Source organism: Petaurus breviceps, unplaced genomic scaffold (assembly GCF_028583685.1).
Source record: "Petaurus breviceps papuanus isolate PSGF00001 unplaced genomic scaffold, PetGlider_PUasm1.0 90925, whole genome shotgun sequence".
NCBI classification, from domain to species: domain Eukaryota; kingdom Metazoa; phylum Chordata; class Mammalia; order Diprotodontia; family Petauridae; genus Petaurus; species Petaurus breviceps.
This window is the reverse complement of record NW_027187380.1, coordinates 7370064-7397163: the sequence shown is the minus strand read 5'-3', so window position 1 is coordinate 7397163 and position 27100 is coordinate 7370064. Positions and strand designations below refer to the sequence as shown.

General features: G+C 37.7%; 1 protein-coding gene across 5 annotated transcripts in view; it reads left to right on the top strand.

Moving 5' to 3' along the window:
- Positions 1-27100, top strand: part of CDC27 (cell division cycle 27) — a 106407-nt gene that overhangs the window by 29981 nt on the left and 49326 nt on the right. For 4 of the 5 annotated variants that reach the window (XM_069076220.1, XM_069076219.1, XM_069076218.1 and 1 more), the window contains exons 2-4: positions 7573-7648; positions 12676-12823; positions 15914-16039. In XM_069076220.1, coding sequence (XP_068932321.1) covers positions 7573-7648; positions 12676-12823; positions 15914-16039 — 350 coding nt within the window. Of the gene's footprint in view, positions 1-7572; positions 7649-12675; positions 12824-15913; positions 16040-27100 lie in introns of those variants that run through there. The other variant, XM_069076221.1, reaches the window with a different exon arrangement.

Sequence of the window (27100 nt, the reverse complement as noted above, 5' to 3'; positions counted from 1 at the left end):
ATATATATATATATATATATATATATATATATATATATATATATATAATAAGTGGATTAACTTCTTCAAGGCATGGATTCCAGAAGGCCCATGTATGGAAATTCATGTCTCAGGTGTTTTATGAAGGGTCCCTGGGTAGGGGTGAGGGAGAGCAGTTCACCTGGCATAGACAGATGATGAGATGACCTGGATGGATGACTAGAAGTTTGGATGAGAAGCCAAACTGAAGCATAATGATAATGATGCATAAAGAAGAAAAGAATGATAAGAATATGGGTTTGGGTTTTTGTATGCATAGAAGAGAGGTTCAGAGAAAAACACTGACAAGTGGGATAACTTTATAACTATTATGCTGAATTTATTGTATATACTGAAAAAAATAGACTGCTTGATGGAGACTTGCAGTTTCATCCATATTCTGCTTTTCTGTTCTGTGTGGAAATTCTTGTATTTGTTGGTGTTTGTCAAGTTAGAATTGCAAAAAAAATAAATATCCTAGTCAAAGTAACAGACTGCATTTTTATAGCTAATTTGGTGTTAGTTTTCTTGCACAGTTTCCTGTCTGCGAAGAATAGTTGAATAAATTTGAGGCAGAAGTTCAAATATAAGGAGAATGTTTATCCTAAAGATAGGTATTTAATGCATTTCACTCACCAGTCAATGAGACAAGTCAACAAGCCATTTGAGTGAATGATCCTCTGTAGGAGTCTTACTTATGTGACTTTTTCCCTTTGTCTGCCCTCCCCTTTCCAATCAATTGCCAAGTCTGGTGGATTCTAATTTGAAGCCTGGGGCTATTCCAACAACTTCTTAGTTGTACCCCCTCCTTCTATTCTTTCCCCACTCTCCTCCATCCTTCACACAACTGCCAAAATAATTTTCTTAAGCATAGGTCTGACCAAGAAAAGAAAGTATATTTTTAAGAGTCATTACAAGAAGAATGTCCTGTGTTAGACCACATTTCCCACTTTTTAATTTGAGACCATAGCACTTTACCACACTGCTTTTCTCTCTCCATTCATGTCAAACACTTGAATTGCTTACAGTGTTCAAAAAAGTTATGCTAGTTGCTAGGGGTATAAGGGCAAGTTAAATCAAGTCACCAAGGATTTAAGTGTTTGCTGTGCACCAGGCACTGTGCTAAGTGCCAGAGATACAAAGAAAAGCAAAGAATAGTTCCCAGCCTAGAGGAGCTTACAGCCTAATGGGGAAGACAATTAAAAAAAACTATGTAGAAACAAGATGTATGCAGGATAAATTGCAAGTAATCTCAGAGTGAAGACACTAGTTAAGGAGTAGGGAGGAGAGGGATCGAGAAAGGCTTTTCACAGAAGTGGGGTTTTAGCTGGGACTTAAGGGAGCCAGGAGGCAATGAAGAAGAGAACTCCAGTCACAGAGAACAGTAGGTGAAAATGCAAAGAGTAGAGAGATGGAGTGTCCTTTGTGAGGAATAGGAGGCCAATTTTCTTGGATCATAGAGGGGAGTAAATGGTAAGACTGGAAAGATAGGGAGGAGGTTAGAAGGTCTTTAAAAGCCAAACAGTGCATTTTATATTTGATTCAGAAGGCAATACCCAGTGGACTTCATTGAATAGTGGGATGACATGTTCAGACCTGCCCTTTAGGAAGTTTTTTGGACAGCTGAGTGGAGGATGGACTGGAGAGAGACCAACCAGAAAGCTGTTGAAGTAGTACAGATGTGAGGTGATGAGGGTGGTGGCAGTGGAAGAACAGTGAAGGTTGGATGGGATTGGGGTGAGCAGTTGAGGATGACATCTGGAGAGAATGGTGGTGCCCTTGACAGTAACAGGGAAGCTTCAGAGGGAAAGATGAGCTAAGTTTTATTTTGTTGAATTTAAGATAGTAAGCATTTATTTAATACCCCAGGCCCACTGTATGTGCTGGGAATATAAAGAAAGGCAGAAGACAGTCCCTGCTCTCAAGGATCTCACAGTATAATGGAGGAGACAGCACAAATAACCATGTGTGAACAAGATAGGTTAAACTGGAGTTCGTCAACAGAGGGAGGGCACTAGTAGTATTAAGGGAGATGAGGAAATGTTTCTGGAAGAAAATAGGATTTGAACTAGTATTTGAAAGGCAAACAAGTCAGGAGGCGGAAATGGAGAGGGAAAGAATTTCTGGCATGGAGGACAGACCAGTGAAAGTACACACAGTAGGGAGAATAGCAGAGAGCAGAGAATTAGTTCATTTTTGGATATCGATGGGACATCCAATTTGAATTGTCCAACAAGCAGTTGAAGATGCATGCCTAGAGATTAGGACAGATGTTAGGACTGGATAAGTAAATCTGATAATCGTCAGCAGAGATTGAAGATAAATGAATGGGGATGATAGAAGGGTCAATATGCTGGAAAAGACAAATGAAATGGAATTGCTTGTGCATACAGAGGGATTAGCCTGGTCAAGGAGAAGGGCCACCTCTTCAATGTGAAACTGGGTTTAAAAAGTAGTAGGATAAAGTAGAGGTAGAGTGGTAGAAGGCATCTAAGTGATATGAAGTGAGGGACTCTTAGCTATGAAGTATGAGGCAAGGATCTCTGCTGAAAGGGGAGGGAGAGCCATGGGAGGGTCTAAAGAGGGATGAAAAGATTGGGGAAAGTCTCTGTGATAACTGGGATGGTGAATCAATTAGTGTAGAAGGCCTTGCTTCAGTGTGAGTCCAATTGAGATTATGTGACTTAAATTTGTAGTGGACCCAGTCAACACAGTGTCTTGATTTTCTTCTGTAGTCCACAAATAGGAGTAAAGGCAGTCCCTGCCTAGTAAGGAGCTTATTTTCTAATAGCCTAATATAGATACGGGGTATTTAACAATTCTGTTGTACCTTATCTACATCCTAATCCTTAAGCTCACCTCTGGCCAGTCTGTCATCTAATAAGAGTCAGTGATCTTACCACCTGTAGTGGAAGAATTGCTGTCTTCCACTAATTATTAGTTCATTGTTCACAGAACCGGATATACTCACATATCAAGCTTTGATAAACCCAAAGAATTTAGTTTCCCTAAATTCTATTAATTTGGGAGACTAACTTTTCTGTCCTCTGGGTGTGTGTGTGTGTGTGTGTGTGTGTGTGTGTGTGTGTGTGTGTGTGTGTGTGTGTGTTTTGAGTTTTCCAAAAATTTTTACCGTGTTATCAAGGAGATTGCTAATATCTTCCAGTTGTATAGAAAACTGTGCCAGAAAACGAAATGTCTCCCAATTTCCCTCCTGACATTTTTACTTTCTATATTTTGGGACTTAATGCTGTGGCACCAAGGAAGAGAGTGGCTGTTTTTTTTATGTTATCATTAATAACTTACAGTATCTTTACTTGAAAACTTTGTATCACAAGCTATACCTGATTAACTAGGGGTGGGTTGTAAATTGTTAGTTGAAACTCAGGATACATTTTCTCATGAAAACAGTATGTAGTAAACTATGGTTAGGTTCCTAGGCCAGGTCATAAAAGCCTATCTAACCATAATGTACCTGAAAGATAGGCAGCATAATGTGGAAAAAGGACTAGAACAGAACATAGAAATACTGGTTTCAGTCTTGCCAGTAAAGCAAGCAGTTGGAAGACCTTGGGTGAGGCATTTAGCATTGTGGTCCTTGGTTTGGGATTAGTAAGATGAGGGGGTTGGACTAAATGATCAAAGACCATTTTCCAGCTTTAATGTTTTATGAATAATGCCATTTCGACTTCCCACAATTTTATAACTGGCAGAATTTGTTCTGAGTAACTTAAAAGTCTAAAACATTTCCTGGTTCCCTAGCACTATAGTTCTTACTTCTCAACCTCAAAGATAAGATATAGGGACCTAGAGACCTGCATGGCAAGAGGGTTTGGCTAGTTGCTTCTGAGGGTCTAATAATTTTTAAATCCTCCAGTTGCATAAGAGAAGGTTTCTTCTGTACTAGGAGATCAGTTTCTGAGTATTCCTACTTAGGGAACAAAAGGCAATTGTTGGGGAGAGGGGTGGGGCAAGGAAGGAGAATGGGGGGGGGTGGATTTTTATTCCCCCATTGCTTTTGTAGGTCATTTATATGTAAAATTTCTCTTGAAACCTGTAAGCACATTGTGAGACAATTAGAACCATTTTAAGCTAGCAGTATTCTTCAACTCTAACCCTTTTCCCCTAACCCTACAGGTACTTAGAGGCCTAGTTTTGTTTTTTATTACCTCCTTCTCTGGTCACCTACTCCCAGAAAGAAGACTGTTTAAAATTTTTTCATGGGTATTAGGTTTAAGCTTTCATTTTTAAGGCTGCAAAAATGTCTAATGATAATGCATAAGTACTGCTTTGACAATTTGTCTTTTAAGGCAAAGTGCAAGTACAGGGCTACATTTCTCTTTATGTGGTAGACAGAGTTGTTTAAAGAAATTAGTCTCTCTCCAGAACTCTCTCCTCACTGAAAAGATAATCTTTTTTTTCTTTTTTTTTTTGCTTTTTGGAGGGCAGTTGGGGGTGAGTGATTTGCCCAAGGTCACACAGCTAGTTTTTGTGTTAAATGTCTGAGGTCAAATTTGAACTCAGGTCCTCCTGACTACAGGACCAATGCTCTGTTCACTGCGCCACCTAGCTGCCCCCAAAGATAAGCTTCTTATAGGTTTCAGAAGTGTTAGTTTAATGATTGACTAAAGTTTGGGTGTATGCAAACTGGTGACCATACACTGAGGAGGATGGGAAGCAGAATGCAGTGTAGGTGATTTAGAGAACCTGTGAATTAGAATGATTCTGTGTGCATTCAGTAATCCCCTACTATATGCTGGGAAAGCTATTGCAGAAAGTACAAAGATGAATTGGACAGGATCCCTGCCTTAAAGGAGTATACCATTTATCAGGGAAAATAGATGAATTCTGTTCAGTTTGGCACGCATTAAGTGCCCATTATATAAAAGTCACTGTTGAGTGTTGGAGATAACAGTGGTGCAACATAAATTTCATTAGGTACCTACGTTGTTTAAGGATAATTGAGAAAATAAAGATGAAAAACAGCAGTTTTTGTCCTCAAAAAATTTATAATCTGGGGTGGCTAGGTGGCGCACACCAGCCCTGGAGTCAGGAGGACCTGAGTTCAAAGCTGGCTTCAGACACTTAACGCACAAACTAGCCGTGTGACCTTGGGCAAGTCACTTAACCCCAATTACCCTCCAAAAAGCTAAAAAAAAATATTTATAATCTAGTGCTGGGGATACAACATGTACACAAATAAGTATATGATAAGAGCAAGGTAAGGAGCACATTGGAAGTGGAGGGACACTTAATGGAAGAGGACACCTCCAAGCTGGTCCTTGAAGAGGAAGAATTTCACCTGGCTGACATGGGAAAAGTTATGTGGTTTAAGCACTGGACACATTACAGATTCAAGACCAGTAAATGATCAAATTTGGTTGGAAGGTAGACTATGTAAATGAGGAGTATTATGGGAAAAGGGGAGTATTATGAGAAAAAGAGGTTAGAAAGGTTTGTTAGAATCATATTATGGAAAACTTAAATGTCAGGTTAAGGAATTAGGTTTTATTCTATAAGTAGTTGGGAGCTGCTGAAAGGGTTTTGAGCAGGAAGAAGAGTCTAGAGATGAATAAGGACAATCCTTGAGAGATACCCACTTTGGGGCATGAGGAGGAAGAAGAGCCAATGAAGGGAAGTGAAAAGGAGCAGGAGTAGAAGCAGAAGGAAGCAGAAAGGGAGGGATCAGTAGTCTCCATGTCACAAGAAAAGGTCAGGGGTATTGAGGACTGAGAAAAGACCATTAGATGTAGCAGTTTAAAAGTCCTAATTATAAGCTATAAAGTAATATTCTAGAATTTGCATTTGCATCAGCATTGATAAACCTTTCACTGAAGTAGCTCATAACTGTTAACTTAGTAGATAATCTTCAAGATTCATGTATCTGAAAAGCTTATCATCCTATTATCAGTGTAGTAATGAGCCTCTCTCAACTTACCTAAACTAGTCTGATGACAGATAGTATGGTCTGTCATTGGGCCTATTCTTAAAGCCATTCTAGCATACGATTCAGTCAATAAACATTAAAGCACTTGCTATGTGCCACTGTGCTAAGTGCTGGCGATACAAAAAGACACAAAAAACATTCCTTGCCCTCAAGTAACTCACAATCCAATGGAGGAGACAATATCCAAACAAATATATATATAAAGCAAGCTATATATACCTTATGAATAGGAGTTAACAGAGGGAAGGCACTGGAGGAGTTAGGGGTGGTTTCCTATAGAAAGTAGGATTTTAGTTGGTACTTAAAGGAAGCCAGGGAGGTCAGTGATGGGAGCTGAGAAAGGAGAGCATTCCAGGCCATGGGAGACAAAGAAAATGCCTGAAACTGAGAGATGGAATATGTTGTTTGTGGAACATCCAGCAGGCTAATGTCACTGTATTGAATAGTACATACTGGGAACTTAGGTATAAGAAGACTTGAAAGGTAGGAGAAGGAGCTAGGTTATAAAGGATTTTGAATACCAAAAAGCTTTTTGTATTTGCTCCTGGAGGCAATAGGGAACCACTGAAGTGTATTGAGTAGAGGAACCTCATAGCCAGACCTCTACTTTAGAAAAATCGCTTTAGTAGCTGAATAGAGAGTGGATTGGAGTAGGGAGAGACTTGAGGCAGGCAGACCCATCAGCAGGCTATTGCAATAATCAAGCTGTGAGGTGATGAGGGCTTGCATTAACTAGATTGGTGGCTGTGTAAGAAAGAAGGGAGTGTTTTGGAGAGATGTTGCAAAGGTGAAATCAACAGACCTTGGCAACAGCTTAGATATGGGAGGTCAGAGATAGTGATGAATCCAGGATTACTTCTGTGTTAACCTGAGGGACTGAATGACATTTCCCTCTACAATAATAGGGAAGGTAGGAGGGCAGGAGTGTTTAGAGGGAAAGAAAATGAGTTCTGTTTTTGACATATTAAATTTAAGATGTCACTGTACATCCTATTCAAGATGCTTGAAAGACTGTTGGAGAAGTGAGATTGGAGCAGGAAAGGTAGTAGGGTCCATGGGAACTGATAAGATTGTTGAGTGGAGTAATATAAAATAAACTGATCAACCCGCCAGATGACAAAGGGAAATGTAGAAATCTGATCCCTGTGTTAAAACTGGGACAAGCTAAATTGAGTAATATATGTACCTATAAATTATCTGTTCAATATATAATTTTTACTCAAATTTCCTCACAAATTAGCTGAAGTATCTTAAATAGTCTGAATTAGTGAGTTTATGGTTAGCCACTAAGAAGGGAAAGGATCAGAGAGAATTAAAGACAAATAGATATAACTTTCAATGTTCCTTTAATCCTTTGAATAATGGTAGCATTGAGCTGACAGTAGTGAATGTGGTAGAGCCTTCTGTTTAGTATTATTATCCTGTTGAGTTCCAAATTTACTAGGTAGCCAAATATTGCCGTTGCTTGAATTGTGGGTGCTAATTTGAAACGTCCAATTCAACCTTTAACTGCTCTGCTAAGTGCAGTCACTGTGAAAATAAATAAGCTCTTTAAAATATGCATAAACCATTCAAGATATTAGAGGTCTTTTTTTTTTCCTCTGCAGGCTGCTATATGGCAAGCACTAAACCACTATGCTTTCCGAGATGCAGTTTTCCTTGCAGAAAGACTGTATGCTGAAGGTATGTAATCAATTTGTTTTAAATTTGATTTGCTCTTTAATATTATTTGCAATTTCAGGCTCTCTTCTGGTCGTTACTAGTCGGAATCAGAAGAAATGTTTGTGGCAGAAATCTTATAGATTAATTTATAGATGAGGGTTTTATTACTTTTTGTTTTATAGATTAAAAGTTTTATTTTTGAGGCGGCCAGGTAGCACAGCGAGTAAGAGCATTGGCCCCAGTGTCGGGATGACCTGGGGATCGAATCCGGGCTCAGACACTCAGCACCCACCCAGAAACACCTGGCCATGTAACCTTGAGCAAGTTACTTAACCCCAATTGCTTAGGGGTGGCCAGGTGGCTCAGTGAGTAAGAGCACCAGCTCCCAGTGTCGGGATGACCTGGGGATCGAATCCGGGCTCAGACACTTAGCACCACACCCAGAAATAACTGGCCGTGTATGTAACCTTGAGCAAGTTACTTAACCCCAATTGCTTAAAAAAAAATTAAAAATAAAGTTTTAGTTTTAGAGGACAAACTAAGTGTATATAGATTTTATTAGATGGTCACTTATGCTAAGGGAATTAAGATTCTTCCTCAGTTTAATTGGCTACTCTGGCATATACCAGAGGAAATTTGCATCCAACCAAGATCTTGAGTCTTAGGGACTTTATTAGAGAGTTTATACTTCCCAAGATTAAGGCATGGGGAGTTCACTCCTTGAAAAAGGTACCTTCTATTGGGAATGTAGCCATTGCTGAATGGGATCCCAATCATTGGGGACAAAAGCACCAGATATTTACTGATTCAGAGGAGAGGCCACAATACTTTGCCACCTCTACCTGCCAACTATATTTCCAGCTTCCCAATGTATAGAGTGGACACTGTGGACACCTGTGGACACTGACACTATCATTTTCATATTGACCTGATGATTTTCTTTATCCTATAACTAACAAACTTGTACCTCTTGCTACCCTTAGCATTGTGATTCACAATCACTATCTACTGAGGTAAAAATAATTTTTTCCTTTTAGGTCTTATCCATATCCACCACAGAACTATGCCTCTATAGCCATTATCTTCCTCTGTCTTCTCATTTCATTGTGCCTACACTATATTATTAACTCTGCTTTACCCTGGATTCCAGAAGGTAGCTTGGTGGCTTAGTAAATAGAGCACCAGGGCTGTAGTCAGGAAGACCTGAGTTTAAATCTGGCCTTAGACATTTACTACCTGTGTGACTCTGGGGAAGTCACTTAATCTTGGTTTTCCTTAATTCACTGGAGAAGGAAATGACAAACTGTTCAGTATCTTTGCCAAGAAAACTCCTTGGAAAGTATTGTCCATGGAGTCGCAAAGAGTCAGATACAATTTAGATTCCAACCCTATATTACCCCCAATACCTACTGTATCTGTTCCTGTTTCTTTGGTGCTGAACAGTTAAGGAATTCATACATCTGTGCCAACTATGTTCACCTCAGATTCATGTTAATCCAGTTTGGCTGAGATGTTATTGCTGCATGACAATCCTTTTTTTCTTGCTCAGTTGAGACTTTATTGTCCTGCCTTGGTGACTCTTTAGATTTCCTCTTTTCTCAAGCGTCCTATATGGTCTCTTGCCTTTCTCTTTAGGAGCAAATCATATTAACTCCTATTTGAAAGAAAAAAAAATCTAGGAAAAAAACTCCCTCCTATCCCTCTATTCTATACATGAAAACTCTTGTATCTTTATACTCCTTTTGTCCTTTGCTCCAGTCTCTGAGGAAAAGGTGACCTTTTTCTTTGTGCCTACTGACTGTCCCATAAGCATACCACTTCATCTTCTATCCTTTGCACTGGCTATTCTCTGTGCCTATAATACATTTCTTTCTCACCTCTACACTTTGGAATGCTTGGTTTCCTTAAAGATTTAGATTGGTGGGGTGGCTGGGTGGCGCAGTGAATAGAGCACCAGCCCTGGAGTCAGGAGGATCCGAGTTCAAATCCAGCTTCAGACACTTAACACTTACTAGCCGTGTGACCTTGGGCAAGTTACTTAACCCCAATTGCCCCTCCAAAAAGTGGGGGGAAAAAATTTAGACCAGGTACCACCTTCATAAAAGAAGACTCCTTTCCTGGCTAGTTGCTAGTACCCCCCCCTTTCCCAAACTCCCTTGCCTTCATTTTATATGTATTTTGTATATATTCATCTATGTATATGTTGTCTAATTAAAATATAAGCTTCTTGAAAACAATAACTGTCACTTTTGTCTTTGTTTCTCTAGTGTCCCTCTCATTGTTAAGAGCTTAAAAAATGCTTTTCTCAGTTCCCTTTCTACCTTACTTCCTTTTTGGTCTTTTTGGCTAGTTCATTCTTTTTCCTCTGCCTCTTTTTCTTCTGCTTTATCCTCAAGGAGTGTTACTCAAGGTTCTTTTCCTGGACTTCTCATTCCATGCATTCTTTCTCTTCCTTTCCAGCTTTATTTCACATAATGACATTCTTACACTGTTGTGGTTTATGTATAAGTGGTGGTCTAAACCTACTTTCCGTTAAAATGCTTTCCAGTTTCTTCAGCCAGTCTTGTTAAATAGGAAGCACTCCTAGAAATTTTGTGGGCTACTGTGTTTGATTGCTTCTGTGGATTATGCTTATGTAGTCAATTCTACTAAGCTACTTTTCTATCTTTTTTTTCTTTTTTTGTCTTTTGGAGAGCAATTGGGGTTAAGTAACTTGCCCAGGGTTACACAGCTAGTTTTTTTTGTGTGGGTGTTAAGTGTCTGAGACCGGAACCGAACTCAGGTTCTCCTTACTCTGGGCCGGCTATTTACTCACTACGCCACCTAGCGACCTGAAAATGAATTTTTTTTTTTTTGCTTTCTGGAGGGCAATTGGGGTTAAGTGATTTGCCCAAGGTCACACGGCTGTTTTTTGTGTTAAGTGTCTGAGGCTGGATCTGAACCCAGGTCCTATTGACTCCAGGGCTGGTGCTCTATTCACTGTGCCACCCAGCCGCTCCTCTATTTCTTTTTTTTTGGCTTTTGGAAGGCAATTGGGGTTAAGTAACTTTCCCAAGGTTACATGGCTAGTATTTTTGTATGGGTGTTAAGTGTCTCAGGCCGGAACCGAACTTGGGTCCTCCCGACTCCAGGGCCGGCTCTTTACTCACTGCGCCACCTAGCCACCCTTTCTCTATTTCTGAAAGTGATAATTTTAATGAATACAACTTCATAATAACATTTCCAGAACTCCATTTCTATTTGACAAAAACTTCTGAGAAAACTGGAAAACAATTTTGCAGAAACTAGTTAGTGAAACAGCTGGTGGCTCGGAATAGAGCATTGGGCCTGGAGTCAGGAAGACCTGAATTCAGATCCACACTTCCTACCAGTGCAACCCTGGGCAAGTCACTTAACTTCTGATTACCTGACAAAAAGATCTACTGGATTCACTGAAGAAGTAAATGACAAACCATTCCAATATTCTTTACCAAGAAAACCCCATGGATAGTTGGTCCACAGGGTCACAAAGAGTCAGACACTACTGATCAGTCACTACTGATCAACAGCAAAGAGTTAGATAATCATTTATACCATAAACAGTCAAAGTTCGGGGCGACCAGGTGGCTCAGCGAGTAAGAGCACCGGCTCCTAGTGTCAGAATGACCTGGGGGATAGAATCTGGGCTCGGATACTTGGCACCACACCCAGAAATAACTGGCCGTGTAACCTTGAGCAAGTTACTTAACCCCAATTGCTTTAAAAAAAAAAAAGTAAAAGGTCACGTCATTTAAAAAGTTAGAGGAGAATGTAAAAATTATCTTTCACAACTATGGCTAGTACGAAAGATCTTAACAAGACAAGATATAGAGATGATTGTAAGTGATAAAATATACAAATTAAGTTAAATTTATTCTGCCAATCTTTTTATTTCTCTTGAGATATGCTAGACCTTTTCTTTCTTCAAATGAATCTTGTTATTTTGTCTCTTTTAAAAAGTATTGGTGATTTGTTTGATAGACCTTAATGGCCTGTGGGCCATTTCCTCTTGTTTCCTATCAAGTCTCAAAGAATGAGAATCAATGAAGTGACTCATCAAAGAATGAGAAAAAGGAATACGTTATAGGCACAAAGGATAGCCTGTGCAAAGGATAGAAGATGAAGTGGTATGCTTATGGGACAGTCAGTATTGGTGACATTAATTCTACAAATTAATTTAAGTTATTTTAATTTTCTTATTATATTGATGTGGATCAGCATGAACAATGAATATTCTTCCAGTTATTCGTCTTCCATTTTTTAAGTATTATTATAATTATTTAACTTTATTGATGCCTTTTTACATCACAGCTGGTTCAAGACATGCCTTTAAATAATCATTTCTTTCTCTTATTTGGTTAAGAATTTTCTTGCTTCCCATAGTTGTGAAAGGCATTTCTTATTTTTCTCCAATTTGTGTATAATTACCTTTTATATCTAGGTAGCATATTTACCTGAAACTTACTAGATGTATAATATAAACTGCTAGTCTAAACTTTTGTTGTAGTCAAATTGCTTTCTAGTTTTTTCCATTAGTTCTTATTGAATAGTTATTACTTTCCCAGATAATATTGGGCTACTGCATTCAGTTGTTTCTCATAACTTATTTGTCTTTTCTACTGATCCATTTTTCTATTTTTAATTATTGCCAAGTAGTTTTGATAATTACTGCTTCATAATATTGTCTGAAACCCAGATGGGCCATTTCCCCTTCATTCCTACTTTTTTCATTCTTTCCTCTTGAGATTTTAGCTCTTGTGCCATTAAAGACTCTTGAGTAGAAGCATGATAGAGTTGGATCTGTGTTTTTGTTCTATCCTTTTGAAAAGTAATTACTCTGTTGTACTAGGTTGTTTTATACTCATTGAAATTTCTGAACTGTTTTTGTATTAAATAATTGCTTTATTTTCCTTCCTTTTTAGTTACTAGTGAGTGATCTCTATCTTATTGTCAGATGGAATCTAGTTCTTGCAGTTTCTTGATGTTGAAGACAAAATGATAACCACTTTTTGAATTTTTTTTCCCTTCAGTACACTCAGAAGAAGCATTGTTTTTACTGGCAACCTGTTATTATCGCTCAGGAAAGGCATATAAAGCGTATAGACTCTTGAAGGGACACAGTTGTACTACACCACAGTGTAAATATCTACTTGCAAAATGTTGCATCGACCTCAGCAAGTAAGTGAATTAGCTAACTTTCCTCTATTAATGCTATATATTTAGGCAGAACACTGTGTTGTCAGGGCTCGTTATTATAAATTCGATATTACTGTCCAAATTCTTTTGTATTAAAACTTTGTTGTATTTGAATAATTAGTGAGATAATTGGAGTGTTTTTATTGGAATGCAAAGGTAATATGACAACAATAATTATCGGAATTTAATCTACAATTAACGAATTCTCACTGACTCTCCAGATGATATTTCACAAGTGACATTACCTTTGCTTTCAAATATGGACTTAATGGAGTAAACCTGGAAATAAGCACTTGCCTGCACATCCAGGGTGGTGCCTCTTTGGGGCTAATAAATATTATGTATTCAAACCATTCCCTGTGACTAGGGGAGGGTAGGTAGGAGACAATTCTCTACAAATTACCCTTTTTTAATTCCTAGCAAGCAAGGGAGGTGGTATGGTGATTCTTAATACTCCTGTGCATTTTAAACTAATTTACCCAACTGTAGCATTTGTGACTTGTGACCATCTCCATTTTATGTGTGGAGATAGCCAAGAGTATAAATTCTATTAAATCATTTTTGAAGATTCATTGAGGGTTTATTAATGGACCCCCTAAGAAATACATACTGATAAGAACACAAGCATTTGTCTGTAGACTAAACTGATAACTTAAAAAAAGAAAACTGAAAGAATCTAAAAAATTCCTGAAAAGTTTCTTTTTGCATTATCTTCATTTTCAATTATCCCTCTTAGTCTCTTCTATCCATCCTAATTTGTATTGAGCAAAAGTAGCCAACACATTAGCAGAATATAACAACCTATGAAATGTGCCATATCCATAGTTCCCCACCTCTGCAAAGGAGGTACGTTTTCTTATCTCTTCTCCAATGCCAAGCTTTTCTCTCTTTTTTTAAGCGTTTCTCTTTTTTGTGATTTCCATTCACATTGTTGTAATAATTTTATATAATTGTTTTTCTGTTCTTATTTCACTGTATATCAATTATGTACGTCTTCTCATGCTTCACTGTCTTCTTCATATTATCACTTCCTACAGTATAATAATATTCCATCAAAAGTTTCTCAATGAGTCAACACTCCAAAAAAGCATCAAGAAATTAAATTCTTACCATGTAACCTTGAGCAAGTTACTTAACCTCAATTGCTTAAAAAAAAAAAAGAAATTAAATTCTCAAAGCCTATGTATGTATGTATTTTGCTTATTGATTCTGTAGGCAAAAATCCCAGGTTAGACATTCTTAATTTATATTCAAATCAGTTCAAATAATAAGAAATTAATCTTAAATAAAATAATAATAGATTGCCATCCTTTATGTTAGGATAGTTATAGTTTTAAATGGTTATATATAGTTTATATATTTATAGTTATGATGGGTTAAGTGGATTAGTCAAGAATAGATGTTAGTAATTAGAAATATTTTGCGTGATGGAAATTTATTTTTAAAAGTAAATTTAAAATTTAATACCTTTATGAACCCTGATTTCCTATTGTAAACAAACCTATATTGGAATCAGAATCCTATTTTCTCATTCACCACTACTTTAAGAAATTCCTACGTATAACTTAATAGGGAAATCTTAGTTGTGTAACTAACAGAACTGGGCTCAGTTTCTTCATTTTTTTGCTTTTTGGAGGGGATAAGGTAGGGCAATTTGGGGTTAAGTGACTTGCCCAAGGTCACATGGCTAGTTTGTGTATGTGTATGTGTCTGTGTGAAGTGTCTGAGGCTGGATTTGAACTCAGGTCCTCCTGACTCCAGAACCAGTGCTCCATTCACTGTGCCACCTAGCCGCCCCTCATTTTCTTCATTTATAAATAAAAAGGTTGGACTTGACAGTCTCTGTGGCTTCCTAAATTTATTATTTCCATCATTTTAGATATAGGGATGAATCATGTTTTCAAGGAAATATTAAGTAAATAGCTGATTATTACTTGTTTAATGTCAAGAAATTACATTTAGTTTTGTTTAGTACATGTTCCTATTTCATGAAATCATAGAACTGCTAAGTACCTCATCATTCTTTAATATAGTACCACTTAATTATTTTCCCAAATAAAATTTATATTGGTCAGTGTGTACGTGCTACCTAGAAAAAATCCATAGATTCACAAAATTCAAAGTATTAGCTTTAGAATCAGGTAACTTAAGTTCAAATCCTGCCTCTGTCACTTTCTAGCTATATAACAAGCTGGGACCAAGTGTCTTTACCTCCTCCAGGAGTCTAACATTCTATTATTAATTTGATTTGTTCTTTATTCAGAGACAAAACTTAAATTTAATAAAGAATATGCTCCCCTAACCCTAAAATTGAAAAAACCTGCCTGTATAAAATACCCATCTATACAACAATATTTATATCATCACTTTGTGTAGTAGCAAAGAGCTGAAAACAAAGTAAATAACCATCAGTTGGGGAATGGCTAGACAAAATGTGGTATGCTTTAAAAAATAATAAAAATACAGAAAGACATGAAATAATGCAGAGTGAAGTAAGCAGAGCCAAGAAAATAATATACACAGTGACCACAATAATGTCAATAAATAACCACTGCAAAATAAAAGTGAATGTTGGTAAACTACAAAGAAGAAGCCTGGTCCCACAGAGGAGATATGAGAAGATATCCTCTCCCCAAACCTTTGCAAATATTAGAGGTTCATGGGTGTGAAATACTACATATATTTTCAAACTTTTTCAGTATATTGATTGGTTTTGCTAACTTTTCATTCTTTTTCTTTTCTTTAAAAAATATTCTTTATTATATGGGATGACTCTGGGAGGTGGAGAAAGAGTCATACTGGGAAAAACTTTGGTGATATAAAAACAAAAGGTAGCAAAAAAAATTATTTTAAACAATACCTGCGTCCCTTTTCATCTCTAAATGCCCAGAAGAGCTATATACCTCAGGTTACCTAACCTACTTAAGGATAAGAGTCAAATAGTGCTGGTTGGTGTGTTTCTGACAGACCATTGCCTTATCTGTTTCTATCTCTAGCAGAGGTTGATAATAGAAGATGTCTTTATATACAGTAATTTATGACTTCATGCCTAAATTTGTGTTTTATTTTAAGGCTTGCTGAGGGGGAACAGATCTTATCTGGTGGAGTTTTAAATAAGCAGAAAAGCCATGATGATATTGTTACTGAGTTTGGTGATTCAGCTTGCTTCACACTTTCATTGCTGGGACATGTATATTGGTAAGTGAAAATTATTTCAACTGTTAGAAATCTTTGATTGTTTATAATAAAAATGACAATTCTACCCAAGTTGTCTAACTTATTCTCTGCCTTACCAGTCAAACTAATTGTTTGCAGCCCATGAGTTGTTACAGGTCTAAAAGGTGGTACTGATTTGATTTATTTTTATCAAATAGCATTTATCCATCTGTTGCTATAATCATCTGGTTCCCAGGCTTTGGGGGCACATAGATGTAGTGGAGATATTGGCTTCTATGTCACACTCCCTAGTTGTCCCTTTTTATTATTTCCAGAGTATACATTATGCCTTTCCCTCACCTTGCATGGGAGAATGCCAAAATGTAGGTCATTAAAAGGGGAAAAAAAGGTAAAGAAGAGAGTAAAAAACAGAAGCTTTTCTCTTAAGTTTAAATATCTCCCCATTCCATGGAAAGTAGAAGTCCTTTTCTTTCTCCTTCCTTCCCTCTTCCCTCTCTTTCTCCCTTTCCTCCTTGTTGCTCTCCTTTCCTCTCCCCCTCATTACCTCCCTTCCTCCTTTTCATCATACTTCTTTTTCTCCCTTCTTTCCTTCCTTCCTTCCTCCCTTCTTCTCTTTCTTCCTTCCTTAACTCCTCCCGTCAGTCACTGAGAAGTTAATGACTTGCCTAGGGTCATCAGAGGTGGGACTTGAAACCCAGTTCTTCCTAACAGAAACAGCCTAGCTATCTGCTATACCATACTGTTTCTCTGTTAGTTTTAAAAAGAAAAATTGACCCCAATTGGTATAGAGTTTTTTTTCTCTTTTCCCCCCAACATATTGTTATTTCATTAAATATTTCTCAATTACATGTAAAAAAAATTTTAACATTCATTTATTTAAAATTTTGAGTTTCACATTCTCTCCCTCCCTTCCTCTGTCCTTGAAAAGCCAAGCAGTTTGATATAGATTATACATGTGAAGTTATGAAAACCATATTTGCATATTAACCATGTTGCAAAAGAAAACACAGGACCCCCTCCCCCCCCAAAAAATATAAAGAAGGTTAAAAAAAAATATGTTTTGATCTGCATTCAGACTCTTTGGAGGTAAATAGCATTTTTCATCATAAGTCTTTCAGAATTGTCTTGGATCATTGTATTGATCAAACTAGCTAAGTCATTCACAGTTGATCATTGTGCAATATTGCTGTTAACTGTGCATAGTGTTCTCTTGGTTCTGCTCACTTCACTTTGCATCAGTTCATGTAAGTCTTCCCAGGTTTTTCTGAAACCATCCTGCTCATCATTTCTCTTTTTCTTTTAAAAATGAGCATCCCCTTGATTTCTAGTTCTTTGCCATCACGAAAAGAGCTACCATAAACATTTTTGTATATATAGATCCTTTCCCTCCTTTTTAAAAAAATTTCTTTGAGATACAGACCTGGTAGTGGTATTGCAGGATTAAAGGGTATGCACAGTTTTATAGCCTTTTGGACATAGTTCCAAATTGCTCTCCAGAATGATTAGATCAATTTACAACTCTAACAATGTATTAGTTTCCTGATTTTTCTACATCCCCACCAATATTTATCATTTTCCTTTTCTGTGATATTAGCTAATCTGATGGGTGTGAGTTGTTTTAATTTACATTTCTCTATAATTAATAGTTATTTGGAGCATTTTTTGTATGATTATGGAAAGCTTTGATTACTTCATCTGAAAACTGCCTGTTCATATCCTTTGACCATTTATCAATTGGATAACATCTCAGATTGTTGCAGATTTGGCTCAGTTCTCTGTATATTTGAGAAATAAGGCCTTCTTTAGAGATACTTGCTATAAAAATTTTTTTACCCACTTTCTGCTTTCCTTCTAATCTTGGTTGCATTGGTTTTGTTTGTGCAAAGACTATTTAATTTTGTATAATTAAAATATTCATTTTACACAATTCTGATTTTTAAGAAATACCTTTTCCATTAGGCCAATTGTGTTTTTTAAGGTGTTATTTTCTTCAGTATTTTTTTGTGTCTTTTTTTTTTACTAAGTTGTTAATTTTGTTTTCATAATTTTATTGCATCACTCTGATTTCTTTTCTCAATTTTTCCTCTACTCTTATCTTTCTTTAACTCTTCCAGGAATTCTTATTGGGCTTGGGTCCAATTAGCATTTTTCTTTGATGTAGTGGAAGAGGTATGATCACTACTTTCCTCGTCTACACTCTGATCTTTATCTAGGAATGGTCCCTGATCCCCTAAATCCACAAATGCTATCACTTTCTTTGCCTTGGAACTGCAACCAGGCCAGCTATTCCCTTGTGACTGACCCCTTGCCCAACTTGCAGTTCCAAGGCAACCCAGAATTGCAAATGGGCAGTAGAGTTGCCAGTAAGTACCACCTGTACCCAGTGCCAGTAATGGTTCCCCTATAATCTATTTCTGACCAGTTGTCCAACTTCCTTACCATCTCTAGGCTGAGAGCCTACAAAATTCCTGTGGCTGCTATTGTTGCCGAGGTGTGTATGGACTTTCCACTTCAGTGTCACAAACTCCTGCCAACCCCCTGAGTTTTCTTTGACTGGAAAAATAGATCACCCTGACCTTTCCTTGACTGTGCTGCTCCAAAATTTGATTTGAGGTGTTGTAATGCCAAGCAAAGGCAACTTCCCAAGGTTCAAAATACCAGCATAGCTGCTCTCCATTTTATTCAGTGACAAATTAAGAACAGAGAAAATCAAAATATAGCATAATTCAAAATACAGCATTCACCAAGAGTAATTCAATAATTTCCAAGTACTACTCCACCCCTAGGCAGTACATTCATTTAGTCAATCACAAAGCCCCTCTTCTCAAATGGAGATTATTTTCCAATCATAAGCAAAGTACATTCATTTGGTTAATCACAGAGCACAAAAAGTCAAAAGTTTCCCACCCTTGGATCACAACTGAAGAAGCCATCTACCCCAGAATTACAACAAGCACAGCATTTAATACCCAAAGAGAAGTCTTTTCTTCATCTTGATCCAAGGCAAGTTCTCTGCAATCTTCCTGGGGAGACAAAGCTTAGCGAGGCCACAAGATACATTGCCAGTGTCCTCATTAATTCATTCTCTGTCTGCAGACCAGTCCTAGGACCCCTCAAAACCCTCTTCCAGGATTTCTGTAAACATACAACAAGAAAATCCTTCTTCAGGGCTTCTGAACCAGCAGCCAGGTTCCAGAACCTCTGCAACAACAGCACTGGCCTTCCCCAGTGGGTGCAATTCACTCTCTGTCTGCAGAACAGTCTCAGGACACCTGAACCAGCAGCAAGGTTCTGGGACCTCTGCAACAACAGGACTGTCCTTCACCAGTGGACGAATCTGGCAAAACAACATCAAAACAGACAAAGTACCAGCATAACAGCCAGCCATGTCTCCTCAGTCCTTGGCAGCTCTGGGTGGCAGCTCTCAAAAGTCCTGGGCAGTTTGAACTGGCCCTCAGCAGTCCTCTCTGTCTCTGCCTCCACGATGCTGCTTCCAAAAAATTCTTCTGCCTCTCTCTCTGCTTGTACCTCTCTAAATTCACGTCACTAGCTGCTCCCAGTTCAGCCCTCTCTTTTCATGTCAACAAGTCCATCCCACAAGTGGGATTCAAAAGCTCTTGAGTTTTAATACAATCAGTCCAAAAACCAAGCCAATACAGGGGGATCTTTAAATTCCATTACTATTACAGGTGTTAGTTTGAAGTTGTTTAGAGGGGAATGTTGAGAGAGTTCAGCTTGATTGTTAGTAATCCACCATTTTGACTCCATACTCTGGATAGAATATTTTAAAAACAAAAATGGTGTAGTGACTTTTCAAAAATTAATTACAACAAATTGGACTGGATTTGTGGACTTCCATAAAGAAGGCTTACTTATTGTCTTACTATTTATACTGTTTGGAGAAATTGACTAAAAGCAGGCAGTCACATACTTTCTTAAAAGGTTTAGATTGGAAGGAGGGAAGGATGTGACTTACTTATCTACCATACTTCATCCAAGAAAAAAGGAAGCCACATCACAGATCCTTAGTCATTTCCAAAGGTCATTTGGATACTTAAGTCTTTGAGGGTCTGAGTAATATCAAGGAGTACGTGATTATTTGGAAGGTAGTAGAACTTAATTTGGGGAGAAATCATTATGGAAATAGTGATTCTTTGATACATTTTAAATCTCATTTAAAATATTTGGTTGGGGGTCAGCTAGATGGCGCAATGAATAAAGCACCAGCCCTGGAGTCAGGAGGACCTCAGTTCAAATCCAGCCTCAGATACTTAACACTTACTAGCCATGTGACCTTGGGCAAGTCACTTAACCCAATTGCCCTGCCTTCCCCCATCCAAAAAAAATATATATATATATAGTTAGTTCATAAAAATTAAGGAGTTCTGGAGTGAATGTTAGGGTGCTTAACTTAATTTCATGTATTAAAATAAAGCCATTACAACTTATGAAAGACTCTAGCTTAAGTATTCTAATATGTCAGTGAAAGATTCTTAAGGATTTTATATGATTTTGTCCCTTTAGTAACTTCAGAGCCCATTCCAAAGTTTCTCTAATTTTTGCAGTGTATCAGATAGCCTTTTTTTTTTTAATCGGTCTGGAAAAACTAACGTCCTTTTGGCTCTTATAAATCAATTTGGTGTAAATGTATCTACCATTTGGGAGGCTTTTCTTCTTTAGTTGGCTGATGCATGATTTCACCTAAGAATTTTTTGTTAATTATAGGCAATCTAGGTAACAATCACCAAAATTATGCTACCCCTGCCTTTATCTCTTTCCTCCCCACACATCATGACTGACATAGTGAATGAACGAAAAAAGATTTATTAATTATTACACTATGTGTCAAGTACTGTGCTAAACAGCAGGGATACAAATACAAAATCAAAGCCAATTGGGGCGGCTAGGTGACGCATTGAGTAGAGTGCTGGCCCTGGAGTCAGGAGGACCTGAGTTGTAAACAACCAGCCTCAGAAACTTGACACATACACACAAAAGAAACTAGCCATGTGACCTTGGGCAAGTCACTTAACCCCAGTAGTCCTATCCTGCCCTCTCCAAAAAGAAAAAAAAAATCACAGCCAATTCCTGCCTCAAAGAGTTTCTGTTCTATTAAAGACAGGCTATAATAACTATATAGAGAGACACACAGATAGACATAGTAACCATTTAAGTGCCTTTTAGTCCTGAAAATTAGTGAAAATTGCTGAATGGAGCCTTAGGAGCTAGAATGACATATCCCATCCAAGAACAAGGGTGGAATTGATTTGATCATAGTTCAGGGGAAAAAAAGGTGGCTGGGAGTGGGGGATTGGGGGAGTGATAGGATTAGAGGGAGGGGAGAAAAGGGTAAGCACTCTTAAATTTTTTTTTTTTTTAAGCAATTGGGGTTAAGTAACTTGCTCAAGGTTACACGGTCAGTTATTTCTGGGTGTGGTGCTAAGTATCTGAGCCTGGATTTGATCCAGGTCATCCCAACACTGGAGCCTGTGCTCTTACTCGCTGAGCCACCTGGCCGCCCCTAAGCAATTGGGGTTAAGTAACTTGCTCAAGGTTACACGCCCAGGTGTTTCTGGGTGAATGCTAAGTGTTTGAGCCTGGGATTCAATCTCCAGGTCTTCTCAACACTGGAGCCGGTGCTCTTACTCGCTGTGCTACCTGGCCGCCCCAGCACTCTTAAAATTTTAAACATTCTGGGAAGTGTGACTATCTGACTCCCACAGGCCACCCCAGGCAAAGACCTCCACCACTTGTTTTCCATCAGTAACTTCCCTGTTACTGTCAAGAACATTATCGTCCTCTCCTTCTCCTAGTCTCACAATTTTGATGTCTTCTTCAACTCTTCCCTCATATATCCATCTGTTGACAAGTCTTGTTGATTCTATCCTAGTTCAGACCCACATCACTTTTAGAGTATAATAGTAATGATAGCTGATATTTAGATAGCACTTAATATGTGACATGCACCAGGGTAAACACTTTACAATTGATATCTCATTGATCTTCAGTCCCAACAATCTTGGGAAATAGGTGCTATTATCCCCATTTTACAGTTGAGGAAACTGAGGCAAATAGTTTAACTTGCCCAGGGTTACATAGCTAGTAAGTATCTGAGACTGGATTTGAATTTAGGTCTTCCTGAGTCCAGGCCCAGCTTGCTATCCACTGAGCTACCTAGCTGAATATCATAGTAGCCTAATTTGGTCCCCTTGCCTTGTGTATTTATTTATTGTAATCAACTTTTATTAAGCTGCCAAAGCGATTTTCCTAGAGTAGATCAACACACATAGACACAGACATGCAGACACACATTCATATCCTCTGTCTCTCTGTCTCTCTTTCCTTGTTCTCTTCCTCCCTCCTCCCCCTCTCTGGTGGCTCCTATTACCTCCAGGATCAAATACAATGTCCATTGTTGTCATTTAAAGCTTCTCACAACCTGTCTCCCTCCTACCTTGCCAGTCTTCTTGATTTTTATTACCTTCCACACACTTGACAATCTCCTGGTTACTCAGACGTGACATTTTATCTTCCATCTGTGGGTCTTTACATTGACTATCCTTCGTGTCTGATATGCTCTCCCTCTTCACTTGCACCTCAGCTTCCTTCAAGATTCAGCTCAAAGTCTTCCCACTTTCTTCAAGTCCCCCTACATTCTAGTGCCTTCACCTTTCAGATTACCTTCTATGTACTCTGCATATTTTTACGTACCTTATTATTGTCATGTTTCTTTTCACCATTTAGAATCTGAGTTCCTTGAGTACAGAAAGTATTTTTGCCTTTCTTTTCATTCCCAGTTTTTAGGACAGTGCTGGGCACATAATAAGACCTTACTACCTCTTTGTTGACTAGTTGGCTGGTGGATTTGTAGGTTTCTTCAAGTAACTGACAAATACAATGGCAGTTATTGTGGGCAGATATGACAGAGACCTGGAAGTCATACATTTTAAACTCTAGAGATTTGCTTTTTCAAGAATGAAAAGTATGGCATTTCGTCAGTTATGATCGTGAGTGGAGGATTAGGGCATGTTAAGCTCCGAATAATTGTGTCATTTCTTTGAGGAAATTTGAGATTTTCTTCTGGTTCAAAAGAAAGGGGAAAAAAAGACCTAATGAAGAATTGGAGAATAACTGGTAGTAGTTGGTGTTGAGGAGATAACAATAACAGAGGAAAAGTACAACACACTTGAATTGGCAGAGGTCTATGAGACCTTGTTATCTCACCTACCTTTTGTTATTATATCTAAAGGAAAAATAGACAGTTCTGTAGTGCTTTGAGAATTTGAGGTGGCAATGGTCTGGGAACATGATAGATGGGTTTGTACAGTTAAACAACACTGACACATGTAGAGGGAGAACAAAGTAGCTTCCTTCTTCTCTCTGGAATATCTTATTACTTATTTTAATAGAAGTGATGGGTAGAAGTAGAATTGAATTCCCAAAGTAGGACAGTCCTACCCAGTAATGTTTATCTTAGATGTCACATATCTGTTTACAAACTACACACAGTATTCTAGGTGTATACCTACCACCGTTTTGTACATGGGGGCAATATGTATTTTGCTTCTAGTATAATTTCTGATAATGCTCAGAATTTGATTGATTCTTTTTTGGGGAGAGTTGTAGGGTGAAGGGGCAAGAGGGAGGAGGTGGAGAGGAGGATATGGTGTGGAGAATTGCCAGAGCACATTAATGTTAGGAAATAATCGTAAAGAATCTTAGATTCCTTTCTGAACCGTCACCTTCAAGTAATTTCTACCATCATCAGAGGCTTAGAACTTAGAAAGACTATGCTTTTAAAATGAGATCTAGAGGATGAATGAAAAAACACTTAGTAAATATTTACTATGTTCAAAGCACTGTGCTGAGGGCTGGGTATATGAATAGAAAAAGCAAGACCAGTCATTGCAGTCAAAGCACTCACATCCTAATAGAAAAAGATAGTACGTGTAGGAGGGTTGAGTTATAGGGCAGATAGAAAGAACCAGTGGTCCTTAGGAGGATGTTTAATCTTTAGTATCAGTTCTGTTTATGAAACTATATCCCTTACTTTAAACCATTTAACAATAGCAAGGAATTTGGTGGTAAGAACTTTTTTTCCTACGTATCCAGTAGCTGTGGCTACTGAAGAGGCAAAGTTTGCTTCCCTACACAACAGCTTTATGGACAGGCTGGAAGCAAGGTGGTGCTATTCCTAGGCTATTGGACATGGGGTTCTGGTCTGCCACCACAGAGGTTTGAGGGAAAATGGTGATCAAAGTAGCAGTAATGGTTTGTACTACCTGTAATCTAGTTCATTTCATCCCTTTCTCCCCCTTTTGCCAGTGTACAGTGGTAGAAAGTACGGAATTTGGGAATCATGAGGGAGTTGAGTTTAAATCCTGCTGTGTGACCTCAGGCAAGTCACTTCCTCACTGAACCTCAGTTTCTTACTATTGTACTACCCACCTACGTGGTTTATGGGAAGAAAGTACTTTGTGAATCTTAAAGCACATTATAAATTGAGTTGTTGTAATTTGTTGGATGCATTAATAATGCCACCCATTTAAATATCCATTTAAAGTACAGAAATATCTTTCTATATTATGAAGCAGTCCTTGAGTACAAATTATTTAAATATCCCCAGCTCTTTGTCCAGTGCATAGCAGGCTCTTAATAAATGATGGTTGATTGATTGAGCTAAGTAAATTACTGCCCTACAGCTTGACTTGGCTTAATAACTCTGGTTATTTCATGGTACCAATATATTTATTTCCCCTGCTATCTAACTCTTTTGTTTTTATTTTTAGTTTTCAACATTCATTTCCACAATATTTTGAGTTACAAATTTTTCACCCCATCTTTCCCTTATCCTCTACCCCAAAATAGCGAGCCTACTGAATATCCCTTTCCCCAATCTATTCTCTCTTGTATCCTCCTCCATTCCCCCCCCCCAACTTTCTAGTAAGGCAAAATGGATTTCTATTCCCCAGTGCCTGTATGTCTTATTACCCAGTTGCATGTTAAAAAAAAATTTTTTTTTTACATTTGTTTTTGAAACTTTGAGTTCCAGAGTCTTTCCCTTCTTCCCTTCTCACATACCTCTACTGAGAAGACAAAACAATTCAACGTAGGATGTACATGTGTAGTTATGCAAAACGTTTCCATAGTAGTTATATTGTGAAAAACTAACTATATTTCCCTCCATCCTATCCTTCCCCCCATTCTATTTTGATCCTATCCTTTTTCAAAAGTGTTTGCTTCTAACTGCCCTCTCCCCCAATCTGCCCTCCCTTCTATCCTCCCTCCTCTTATCCCCTTCTCCTCTGCTTTCCTGTAGGATAAGATACCCAATTGAATGTGTATGTTGTTCCCTCCTTAAACCAAATTCAGTGAGAGTAAGGTTGACCCATTCCCTTTCACCTTCCTGATCTTTCCCTCTATTATAACAGTGTTTTCTTGCCTCTTTTATATGAGATAACTTATCCTAATCTATCTATCCCTTTCTCCTTCCCCCAATATATTCTTCTCTCACCTCTTAATTTTATTTTTTAGATATCATCCCTTCATATTCAACTCATCCTGTGCCCTCTGTCTGTGTATACATGTACACACATATGCACACACTCATATATATATTTATACATACATACACTCTCTATACATACATGTATGTGTATGTATACATATATATTCCCTTCAGCTATCCTCATATGGAGAAAAGTCTCATGAATTACAATGATTGTTTTTCCATGTAGAAATGTAAATAGTTTGACGTTGATAAGTTTTTCCTGTTTACCTTTTCATGTTTCTCTTGCTTCTTGTATTTGAAAGTCAAATTTTCTGTTCAGCTCAGGTTTTTTCATCAGGAATGCTTGAAAGTCCTCTATTTCATTGAATGACCATATTTTCCCCTGAAGCATTATATCCAGTTTTGCTGGATAGGTGATTCTTGGTTTTAATCCTAGCTCCTTTTAACCTCTGGAATATCATATTCCAAGCCCTTTGATCCCTTAATGTAGAAGCTGCTAGATCTTGTTATCCTGATTGTGTTTCCACAATACTCAAATTGTTTCTTCCTAACTGCTTGCAGTATTTTCTCCTTGATCTGGGAACTCTGGAATTTGGCTATAATATTCCTAGGAGTTTTTTTGGGGGGATCTTTTTCAAGAGGCAATCAGTGAATTCTTTCAATTTATTTTGCCCTCTGGTTCTAGAATATCAGGGCAGTTTTGCTTCATAATTTCTTGCAAGATGGTGTCTAGGCTCTTTTTTTTTTATCATGGCTTTCAGGTAGTCCATTAATTTTTATTTTTTTTTTTTATGATTTTTTGTTGGGTTTTTTTTTTTACTTTTAAAAAAGTTTAATAATATTTACCCCAGTTACATGTCAAGCATATTTTTAGAATTCATTTTACAAGATTTTGAGTTCCAAATTTTTCTCCCTTCCCTCCCCTCTTCTGAAAATAGTAGGTTGTGTGATATAGTTTATACATGTGCTATTATGTAAAAAAAAGTTTCCGTATTAGTCACAGTTTTGAAAGAAGAAAGAGATCAAGTAGGGAAAAAAGCACAAGAAAGAATAAAGTTGAAAAAATATGCTTCGATCTGCATTCAGAGTCCATCATTACTTTATTTCAACATGGATAGCACTTTCCTTCAAGAGTCTTGGATAGTTGCTGAGAAGAGCTGAGTCATTCAAAGTTGATCATGGCATAATGTTACCGATACTATGTACAATGGTTTTTTTGGTTTTTCATGGTTCTATTCACTTCACTTTCCATCAGTTTGTACAACTCTTTCCAGGTTTTTCTTTTTCTTTTTTCATTTTTCAAATGCTTTATTAACTTCTGATTTACATCATTCATTTCCGCCAGATTTTGAGTTACAAATTTTCTCCCTGTTTTTCCCCTACCCACCACCCCAAAATAGCAGTCCCACAGGATATCCCTTCCTCCAATCTGCTCTCTCCCATATCTTCTCCCATACCCCCTTTGACTTTTCCAGTAGGGCAGGTGGATCTCTATGCCCCAGTGCCTGTATATCTTATTTCCCAATTACATGTAAAACAGTATTAATAATATTATATATATATATATATAT